This window comes from Amblyraja radiata, unplaced genomic scaffold (assembly GCF_010909765.2).
Source record: "Amblyraja radiata isolate CabotCenter1 unplaced genomic scaffold, sAmbRad1.1.pri S122, whole genome shotgun sequence".
Lineage (NCBI taxonomy): Eukaryota > Metazoa > Chordata > Chondrichthyes > Rajiformes > Rajidae > Amblyraja > Amblyraja radiata.
In genome coordinates, this window is record NW_022630108.1 from 194725 (window position 1) to 206293 (window position 11569).

The 11569-nt window shown below is 53.7% G+C and overlaps 1 protein-coding gene across 1 annotated transcript in view; it reads left to right on the forward strand.

Annotated features, from left to right (window-relative positions):
• Positions 1-1620: 1620 nt before the first annotated feature.
• Positions 1621-11569, forward strand: part of LOC116969211 (zinc finger protein 615-like) — a 13216-nt gene continuing 3267 nt past the window's right edge. Inside the window, 1 exon segment of the mRNA XM_033016116.1 lies at positions 1621-1784. Coding sequence (XP_032872007.1) covers positions 1621-1784 — 164 coding nt within the window.

The following is an 11569-nucleotide window of genomic DNA, read 5'->3' on the forward strand; positions in this document are numbered from 1 at the left end:
GAGTAGGGTGCGGTGCAGCGGCCATGTTCGGGGAGCCCCGGTCCGGCGGCCGTGTAGAGTAGGTCCGGTGCGACAGCGATGGTAGATGGGCCGGGTGCGACGGCGATGCTGGATGGGCCCAGTGCGACGGCGATGTTAGGTGGGCCGGGTGTGGCTGTGATGTGCGGCAGGCCCAGTGGGACGGCGATGTCGGATGGGCCCGGTGCGGCGATGAGGTTGGGCGTTCCCGTGGGGGGGGGGGGGGGGGGGGGGGGGGCGGCGAGGTTCGGCGGTCGCGTTTCTGGTGGTGGGTTTCTTAAATGAGTGAGCAGAGAAACCGAGGGGAGTAAAATGAAGGTATAAAGGGTAAGAGCGTTGTAAAAACAAGCCTGAAGGCTTTGTGTCTCAATGCAAGGAACATTCGTAATAAGGTGGATGAGTTGAATGTGCAGATAGCTATTAATGATTATGATATAGCTGGGATCACGGAGACATGGCTCCATGGTGACCAAGGCTGGGCGCTGAACATCCATGGATATTCAAGATTAGCCAAAAATTAGCCAAAAAAAGCAGCCTACCAGAGGACTGGGAGAAATTCAGTCCAGCAGAGGAGGACAAAGGGCTTAATTAGGAAAGGGAAAATTGATTATGAAAGAAAACAGGCAGGGAACATAAAAGCTGACTGCAAAAGTTTTTATAGCTATGTGAAGAGAAAGAGATTAGTTAAAACAAATGTAGGCCCCTTGCAGTCAAAAACAGATGGATTGATCATGGGGAACAAGGACATGGCAGACTAATTGAATAACTACTTTGGTTCTATCTTCACTAAGGAAGACTTAAATAATCTGCCGGAAATAGCAGGGAACCGGGGGTCAAATGAGATGGAGGAACTGAGTGAAATCCAGATTTAGGGGGATCTAATAGAAACTTAGAAAATTCTTAAGGGGTTGGACAGGCTAGATGCAGGAAGATTGTTCCCGTTGTTGGGGAAGTCCAGAACAAGGGGTCACAGTTTACGGCTAAAGGGAAAATCTTTTAGGACTGAGATGAGAAAAACATATTTTAGACAGAGAGTGGTGAATCTCTGGAGTTCTCTGCCACAGAATGTAGTTGAGGCCAGTTCATTGGCTATATTTAAGAGGGAGTTAGATGTGGCCCTTGTGGCTAAAGGGATCAGGGGGTATGGAGAGAAGGCAGGTACGGGATACTTAGTTGGATGATCAGCCATGATCATATTGAATGGCGGTGCAGGCTCGAAGGCCTGAATGGCCTACTACTGTGCCTATTTTCTATGTTTCCATGTTTCTATGTCTTTCGGCCCATGGAGTCCGCGCAGAATTATGTAATGGTTTCATCCGCCATAAACACACTCAATATGTGTTAGTAATGTCCTGTTTGCCAGCTTGTTATCCCTTTGTTCCCCTCCTGCAGGGTTTAGGAGCCGTTGCTGTGGATGGAGAGACGACGACATGAGCAGCTATTGACGGTGGCGAGGGTGTAGGTGAGCCCCCTCCTCCTTTTGCTCGGTGTGCGGGCTGAGCTTCGAGGGGCTGAGCATCGATGGAGGACTACATGACGGGGCGCAATAAGGAGAAGCGTTATGAGTGCGACGTGTGTGGCAAGGCCTGGCAGTGCCCGAGCATGCTGCAGAGCCACCGGCGGGTGCACACGGGGGAACGTCCCTTCAACTGCTCAGAGTGCGACAAGTGTTTCAAGACGGCGAATGTCCTAGAGGCCCACCGGCGGGTTCACACGGGCGAGAAACCCTATGGCTGCTCCACTTGCGGAAAGAGTTTTCCCCAGTTGTCGGGGCTGCGGGAGCACCAGTGGGTGCACAGCAGTGAGCGGCCCTTCAACTGCTCCGACTGCGGCAAAGGCTTCAAGTCGCCCAAGGAATTGAAGGTGCACAGGCGGCTGCATACCGGTGAGCGTCCCTTCACCTGCAGCGACTGCGGCATCGGCTTCACCCGCTCCAGCAGCCTGCTGAAGCACCAACGCACCCACACAGGCGAGCGCCCCTACACCTGTGCCCAATGCGGCAAGGGCTTCACTCAGTCCAGCAGCCTGATGCAGCACCAGCGCACCCACACTGGCGAGCGCCCCTACACCTGTGCCCAGTGCGGCAAATGCTTCTCCCAATCCAGCAACCTGCTGAAGCACCAGCTAATCTACACTGGCGAGCGTCCTTACACCTGTGCCCAGTGCGGCAAGGGCTTCACCCAATCGTGCAGCCTGCTGAAGCACCAGCGCACCCACACCGGCGAGCGCCCCCACACCTGTGCCTGGTGCGGCAAGGGCTTCATCTGCTCCACCCAACTGCTGTCCCACCAGCGGGTGCACGCCGGCGTCCGTCCCATCCCCAGCCCGGTGTGTGGAGAGCGCTTTGCCATGGCCTCCCACGCCCTGTCTCACCAGCACTTGCACACCAGTGGCCAGCCCTACGACTGCCCGTACTGCGGTGAGGCGTTTGACAGCTCGCGGGGTTTGCGGCAGCACCGGCGGGCCCACGCCGGTGAGCAGGTGCCCCCACTGTGACAAGAGAGCATGGGGGCTGCGGTAGCACCAGCGGATACATACCAGAGAGAGACCCTTTGTGTGCGCTGAGTGTGTCAAGGGTTTCACCCGCATGTCCAGCCTGTGGCAGCACCGGCGTAAACAGCGGTGAGTGTCCCATCCCCTGCCCGTCCTGTGGTAAGGGCTTCACCCGCCTTGACCACCTGCTGGAGCACCGGCGAGTCCACACTGGCCAGAGTCCTTTCACTCTGCCCACTCTGTGACAAGGCCTTTGCCCGCTCCTCCAGCCTGCTGGCACACCGCCACGTGGATAGGCGCTGTTTAGGTCGACACAAAATGCTGGAAGGAATGGGTAATGTTTCTGGTCGAGACCCTCTTCAGTCTCGACCCGAAATGTCACCCAGTCCTTCTCTCCAGTGATGATGCTTGTCCCACTGATTTACTCCAGCATTTTGTATACTTTTTTGTAAACCAGCATCTGCAGTTCCTTGTTTTTAAACCATTCTGGTTAACCATCTCTGCACCTTCCCCAAAGCCTCCACATCAGCCCTGTAATGGAGTGACCAGAACTGTATGCAAGACTCCAAATGCTACCTGACCAATGTCTCTTAAAGCTGCACATATACATTCCTTTCTCCTTATCTCACATCCTTTTATCCTCTTATTCCTCCTCGCCTCTGCACTTACTGCACTCATCTGCCGATCACCCCCTCATCTGTTAACATAGAGTCAGCCTGAAGAAGGATCCTGACCCGAAAGGTCACATATCCATGTTCTCCACAGATGCTGCCTGACCCGCCGAGTTACTCTAGCACTGTGTGAAATGTCACCTATCCATGTTCTCCAGAGATGCTGCCTGACGTGCTGAGTTACTCTAGCACTGTGTGAAATGTCACCTATCCATGTTCTCCAGTGATGCTGCCTGACCTGCTGAGTTACTGCAGCACTTTGTGTTAGAGTCGTAGAGTGATACAGTGTGAAAACAGGACCTTCGGCCCAACATGCCCACACCAACCAACATGTCCCGGCTACACTAGTCCCACCCGCCAGCACTTGGTCCATATCCCACCAAACTTGGCCTAACTGTGTACCTGTCTATAACTGTTTCTTAAACGAAGGGATAGTCACAGCCTCGACTACCTCCACCGGCAGCTTGTTCCATACACCCACCACCCTCCGTTGTAAAGTTACCCCTCAGATTCCTGTTAAATCTTTTCCCCTTCACCTTGAACTGATGTCCTCTGGTCCTCGATTCCCTCACTCTGGGCAAGAGATTCTGTGCATCAAAATAAATTGTGTTCTATGCAAGATTCCAGCATCTGCGGTTTCTTGTGTCTCCCTCACCTATGTCAACCTATCACTTCTACAGAAGGGTCTCAACCTGAAACATCACCCATTCCTTCTCTCTAGAGATGCTGCATGTCCTGCTGAGTTACTCCAGCATTTTGTATCCACCTATCACTTGCCAGGCTTTGTCCAGCCTCCATCTCCCTTTTCTAGCTTCCTCCCCCCCACCCTCTCCAATCAGTCTGAAGAAGGATCCCAACTCAAAATGTGGTCTGTCCATTCCCTCTAAAGCTGTGGAGGAAGTCAGTGGGTCTGTAGAGGGAAGGGAATCTAAGGCGACCACACCAAGCAATCTGAAGAAGGGTCCTGAACTAGAATGTTGCCTGTCCATGCTCTCCAGAGGTGCAAATTACTCCAGGAGATTGTGTCTGTTTTTGTAAACCAGCATATGCAGTTCCTTGTATCTAGACTAGGCGTGCATTTCACCGTGCACTTGCGTTCGGTCCACCAAGGCCTGCTGGATCTTCCGGTTGCTAACTATTTTAACTCCCCTTCCCACTCGCACACTGGTCTTTCTGTCCTGGGCCTCCTCCATTGCCAGAGGGAGGTGACACGCAAACTGGAGGGACAGCACCTCATAGCTTGCAACCCAATGTCTTGTCTTCTTCTCGCTGGCGAAAGGCGTCAGGATTAATCCGTAATCACCGCTTCCCGTATTTCAAGTATGTTTTAAAAGTATGTTTTAGTGTTTCTGGGTTTGTTTTACATGGGGGGGGGGGGGAGTGGGAATTGGGAATTGGGGGGAACTTTTTTTCAGTCACTTAACTCGACGGAGATGCGATTTTTCTCCTTTGCCGAGGTTCCCCCGTGAGGAGCTCCAACCTCGGGGCCTGTGGACTTTAACAACGTGAAGCCCGCGGTCTCCAGTAAGAAGAAGCCGACTCGGGAGCTCCATGCTGCGAAGTGTTCCAAACCTTCCCACGCCGGAGTTTCCGTCATCCCGACGCAAGGGCTTCGGACATCGGACCGTCGGCAGCGGCGACTGCGGAGGGTTCAACAGCCCCGACCACGGGTGAACAAACGAGGAAGATGATTGAACTTTATTCCCTTCCATCACAGTGAGGAATGTGGATTCCGCTGCGGTGGATGTTTCTGTTAAATTGTATTTTATGTGGCTGCGTGTCTTGTTGCTTTTTACTTAGTATGGCTGTATGGTAGCTCAAATATAACTGTTCCTTAATTGGTGCATGTGACAATACATTTGAACGATAAGCTTTCCTCTATATCTGTATCTATCTCCATAATTATAAAACTCTGATCTTGGATGTGTGTGTGTGTGTTTATTTATTTGTTTGTGGGTTGTCACATTACTCGAAAAAAAACACATGCTAATGACCACCTCTCCCCCCCCCCTCTCTCTTCCACCCACCCCCCTCTCTTCCTCCCCGCTCTCTGTGTCTGCCCCTTCTCTCTCTCTGCCCTCCGACCGCCTCCCTCTCCCTGTCTAGACGCGCCTGCGAGTTGGGGGGGCTCTCTACCTCCCCCCCAGCCTAAAACCCCTCCCCCACCCTCCTCTCTCTCCCCCTGCCTCTCACTTGGGCTCTCTCTTCATCCCCCCTCAATCCACCCCTCCCTCTCCCCCCCCCCCTCACTCCACTCCTCCCTCTCTCTCCGACCCTCTCTCTCTCTTGGCCACTCTCTCTGTCTCTGTCTCTGCCTTCTCTCTCCACCCCCCCCCCCCCCACCTCTCCCTCTCTAGACGCGCCTACGAGTTGGGTGTATGCATGAGTGGATAGGACGGGGATGGGGCAATAGGAGCTAATAAATAATATTAATATAATATCATGGGGGGGTTTCGTGTGTGTGAGGGCGTTTAGTATGTGTGTGTGCGTGGGGGGGGGGGTTAGTGTGTGTGGGGGGTGGGTAGTGTGAGTATGTATGTGTGTGGGGGGGTTAGTGTTTGTGGGGGGTCAATGTGTGTGTGGGGGGGTTAGTGTGTTTGTGTGTGTGGGGGGGGGTTAGTATGTATGTGTGTGGGGGCGTCAGTGTGTGTGGGGGGGGGGGTTAGTGTGGGGGTGGGTAGTGCGTGTGTGTGGGTGGGTGAGGGGAGTGTGGAGGGTGGTAGGGGGTGTGTGGGGGTTAGTGGTGGGGGGTCTAGGGGGGGGTAGTGGGGGGGTTCGGTGTGTGGGGGGGGGGGGGGTGGGTGAGTGGAATGTGGGGGGGTAAGTGGGTTGGCTGTGAGGGGCATTAGTGTGTAGGTGTGGGGGGGGACGGTAGTGAAGTATGTGTTTGTGGGGGGAGGCTCTAGGTGTGTGGTGGAGGTGGGGGTTAGTGTGTGGTGGGGTTTGTGTGGGGAGTGAGTGTGTGGCGGGGCTTAGCTGGTGTGTGGTGCGGGGTTAGTGAGTGTGTGGGGTGCGGGCTTTAGGTGTGAGGGGGTTTGGTAGTGTGTGTGGGGGCCGTTATGTGTGGGGGGGGGGGGGTTAGTGTGTGTGGGGGGGGGGGGTTAGTGTGTGTGGGTGGGGGTTAGTGTGTGTGTGTGGGGGGGTTAGTGTGTGGGTGTGTGGGGGGGTTAGTGTGTGTGTGTGGGGGGGGGGTTAGTGTGTGTTTGTGTGGGGTTAGGGTGTGTGTGCGGGGTCAGTGTGCGTGGGGGGTGTTAGTGTGTGGGAGGGTTAGTGTGTTTGTGTGGGGGGTTAGTGTGTTTGGGGGGGTTAGTGTGTGTGGGAGGGTTTGTGTGGGGGGGGGGCTAGTGTGTGTGGCAGAGGGTCAGTGTGTTTGTGTGGGGGGGAGGGTTAGTGTGTGTGTGTGTGTGTGTGGATGGGGGGGGTTAGTGAGTGTCAGCCCGGTAAGACAACGAGATGAGTAGTGTGCGGTGCAGCGGCCATGTTCGGGTAGCCCCGGTCTGGCGGCCAAGTTGAGTAGGTCCGGACCGGCGCTGTTGTTAGATGGGCCGGGTGCGATGGCGATATTAGGCGGGCCCAGTGCGACGGCGATGTTCAATGGGCCCGGTGTGGCGGCGATGTTAGATGGGCCGGGTGCTACGGCGATGCTGGATGTGTCCAGTGGGACGGCGATGTTAGGTGGGCCGGGTGTGGCTGTGATGTGCGGCAGGCCCAGTGGGACGGCGATGTCGGATGGGCCCGGTGCGGCGATGAGTTTAGGCGGTCCCGGGGGGGGGGGGCGGCGAGGTTCGGCGGTCGCGTTTCTTGGTGGTGGGTTTCTTAAATGAGTGAGTAGAGAAACAGGGGAGTAAAATGAGGGTAGAAGCAATAGATAGCAAGGTGAAAAGTAAAATTGGCAGGCAGACAAAAGCAGAGAAAAAAATCAAAACGTGCCACACTTCAACATAATTGTATAAGGGGTAAGAGTGTTGTAAAAACAAGCCTGAAGGCTTTGTGTCTCAATGCAAGGAGCATTCGTAATAAGGTGGAAGCGTTGAATGTATAGATAGCTATTAATGACTATGATATAGTTGGGATCACGGAGACATGGCTCCAGGGTGGCCAAGGCTGGAAGCTGAACATCCAGAGATATTCAATATTCTGGAGGGATAGGCAGAATAGAAAAGGAGGTGGGGTAGCGTTGCTGGTTAGAGAGGAGATTAACGCAATAGAAAGGAAGGACATTAGCTTGGAGGATGTGGAATCGATATGAGTAGAGCTGCGAAACACTAAGGGGCAGAAAATGCCAGTGGGAGTTGTGTACAGGCCACCTAACAGTAGTAGTGGAGTTGGGGATGGCATCAAACAGGAAATTAAAAATGCGTGCAACAAAGGTAAAGCAGTTATAAAGGGTGACTTCAATCTACATATAGATTGGGTGAATCAAATTGGCAGGGGTGCTGAGGAAGAGGATTTCTTGGAATGTATGCGGGATAGTTTTCTAAACCAACATGTAGAGGAACCAACGAGAGAGCAGGCTATTCTAGACTGGGTATTGAGTAATGAGGAAGGGTTAGTTAGCAGTCTTGTTCTGCGTGGCCCCTTGGGCAAGAGTGACCATAATATGGTTGAGTTCTTCATTAGGATGGAGAGTAACATAATTAATTCAGAAACAAGGGTTATGAACTTAAAGAAAGGTAACTGAAGTTATGAGACGTGAATGGCCAAGATAGACTGGCAATTGATTCTTAAACGGTTGACAGTGGATATGCAATGGAAGGCATTCAAAGGCTGCATGGATGAACTACAGCAATTGTTCATCCCAGTTTGGCAAAAGAATAAACCAGGGAAGGTAGTGCACCGTGGATAACAAGGGAAATCAGGAATAGTAACAAAACAAAAGATGAAGCATACAAATTAACCAGAAAAAGCAGCCTACCAAAGGACTGGGAGAAATTCAGTCCAGCAGAGGAGGACAAAGGGTTTAATTAGGAAAGGGAAAATAGATTATGAAAGAAAACTGGTAGGGAACATAAAAAAACTGACTGCAAACGTTTTTATAGATATGTGAAGAGAAAAAATTAGTTCATACAAATGTAGGCCCCTTGCAGTCAGAAACAGGTGAATTGATCATGGGGAACAAGGACATGGCACTCGGTGTGCGGGCTGAGCTTCGAGGGGCTGAGCTTCGACGGAGGACTACATGACGGGGCACAACAAGGAGAAGCGTTATGAGTGCGACGTGTGTGGCAAGGCCTGGCAGTGCCCGAGCCAGCTGCAGAGCCACCGGCGGGTGCACATGGGAGAACTTCGCTACCACTGCTCAGAGTGCGACAAGAGTTTCAAGACGGCGAATGTGCTAGAGGCCCACGGGCGGGTTCACACGGGCGAGAAACCCTATGGCTGCTCCACTTGCGGAAAGAGTTTTCCCCAGTTGTCGGGGCTGCGGGAGCACCAGCGGGTGCACAGCAGTGAGCGGCCCTTCAACTGCTCCGACTGCGGCAAAGCTTCAAGTTGTCCAAGGACTCTGAAGGTGCACAGGCGGCTGCATTACCGGGGAGCGTCCCATCACCTGCAGCGACTGCGGTATAGGCTTCACCCGCTCCTGCAGCCTGCTGAAGCACCAGCGCAGCCACACCGGCGAGCGTCCCTACACCTGTGCCCAGTGCAGCAAGGGCTTCACCCAATCCAGCAACCTGCTGAAGCACCAGCTAACCCACACTGTCGAGCGTCCTTACACCTGTGCCCAGTGCGGCAAGGGCTTCACCCAATCATGCAGCCTGCTGAAGCACCAGCGCACCCACACCGGCGAGCGCCCCTACACCTGCACCCAGTGTGGCAAGGGCTTCACCCAATCCAGCCACCTGCTGGTGCACCAGCGCACCCACACTGGCGAGCGCCCCCACACCTGTGCCCGGTGCGGCAAGGGCTTCATCTGCTCCAGCCAGCTGCTGTCCCACCAGCGGCTGCACGCCGGGGTCCGTCCCGTCCCCAGCCCGGTGTGTGGAGAGCGCTTTGCCATGGTCTCGCAAGCCCTGTCTCACCAGCACGTGCACACCAGTAGCCAGCCCTACGAATGCACGTACTGTGGCGAGTCGTTTGACAGCTCGCGGGGGTTGCGGCAGCACCGGCGGGCCCACGCCGGCGAGCAGCTGCTCCCACTGTGACAAGAGAGCATGGGGGGTGCGGGAGCACCAGCGGATACACACCAGAGAGAGACCCTTTGTGTGCGCTGAGTGTGGCAAGGGCTTCACCCGCATGTCAAGCCTGTGGCAGCACCGGCGTACCCACAGCGGTGAGCATCCCGCCCCCTGCCCATCCTGTTGTAAGGGCTTCACCCGCCTTGACCACCTGCTGGAGCACCGGCGAGTCCACACTGGCCAGGGTCCTTTCACTCTGCCCACTCTGTGACAAGGCCTTTGCCCGCTCCTCCAGCCTGCCTGCACACCGCCACGTGGATAGGCTCTGTTTAGGTCGACACAAAATTCTGGAAGGAATGGGTAATGTTTCTGGTCGAGGCCCTCTTCAGTCTCGACCCGAAATGTCACCCAGTCCTTCTCTCCACAGATGCTGACTGTCCTGCTGATTTACTCCAGCATTTTGTGACCTTTTTTGTAAACCAGCATCTGCAGTACCTTGTTTTTAAACCATTCTGGTTAACCATCTCTGCACCTTCCCCAAAGCCTCCACATCAGTCCTGTAATGGAGTGACCAGAACTGTATGCAATACTCCAAATGCTACCTGACCAATGTCCCTTAAAGCTGCACATATACATTCCTCTCTCCTTATCTCACATCTTTTTATCCTCATATTTCTCCTCGCCTCTGCACTTACTTCACTCATCTGCCGATCACCCCCTCATCTGTTAACATAGCGTCAGTCTGAAGAAGGGTCCTGACCCGAAAGGTCACATATCCATGTTCTCCACAAATGCTGCCTGACCCGCCGAGTTACTCTAGCACTGTGTGAAATGTCACCTATCCATGTTCCCCACAGATGCTGCCTGACCTGCCGAGTTACTGCAGCACTCTGTGAAACGTCACCTATCCATGTTCTCCACAGATGCTGCCTGACCCGCCGAGTTACTCTAGCACTGAGTGAAATGTCACCTATCCATGTTCTCCAGAGATGCTGCCTGACCTGCTGAGTTACGGCAGCACTTTGTGTTAGAGTCATAGAGTGATACAGTGTGGAAACAGGACCTTCGGCCCAACATGCCCACACCAACCAACATGTCCCGGCTACACTAGTCCCACCTGCCAGCATTTGGTCTATATCCTTCCAAACTTGGCCTAACTATGTACCTGTCTATAACTGTTTCTTAAACGATGGGATAGTCCCAGCCTCGACTACCTCCACCGGCAGCATGTTCCATACACCCACCACCCTCTGTTGAAAAGTTACCCCTCAGATTCCTGTTAAATCTTTTCCCCTTCACCTTGAACTGATGTCCTCTGGTCCTCGATTCCCTCACTCTGGGCAAGCGATTCTGTGCATTTAACTAAATTGTGTTCTATGCAAGATTCCAGCATCTGCAGTTTCTTGTGTCTCCCTCACCTATGTCAACCTATCACTTCTACAGAAGGGTCTCAACCTGAAACATCACCCATTCCTTCTCTCCAGAGATGCTGCCTATCCTGCTGAGTTACTCCAGCATTTTGTAGCCACCTATCACTTGCAAGGCTTTGTCCAGCCTCCATCTCTCTTTTCCAGCTTCCTCCCCCCACCCTCTCCAATCAGTCTGAAGAAGGGTCCTGACTCAAAATGTGGTCTGTCCATTCCCTCTAAAGCAGTGGAGGAACTCGGTGGGTCTGTAGAGGGAAGGGAATCTAAGGCGACCACTCTAAGCAATCTGAAGAAGGGTCCTGACCTCGAATGTTGCCTGTCCATGGTCTCCACAGGTGCAAGTTACTCCAGGAGATCGTGTCTGTTTTTGTAAACCAGCATCTGCAGTTCCTTGTATCTAGGCTAGGCGTGCATTTCACCGTGCACTTGCGCTCGGTCCACCAATGCCTGCTGGATCTTCCGGTTGCCAACTATTTTAACTCCCCTTCCCACTCGCACACTGGTCTTTCTGTCCTGTGCCTCCTCCATTGCCAGAGGGAGGTGACACACAAACTGGAGGGACAGCAGCTTCATAGCTTAGAACCCACATGTCTGTCTTCTTCTCGCTGGCGAAAGGCGTCAGGATTCATCCGTAGTCACCGCTTCCCGTATTTCAAGCATGTTTAAAGGTATGTTGGGGGGGGGGGGTAGTGAGTGTGTGGGGGTTAGTGAGTGTGTGTGTTGAGAATTAGTGAGTGTGTGTGTGGGGGGTTAGTGTGTGTGGGGGTAGTGTATGTGTGTGGCGGGGGTTTTATGTGGGGGGGGGGGGGGTTAGTGTGTGGGGTGGGGGGTTAGTGTGTGAGAT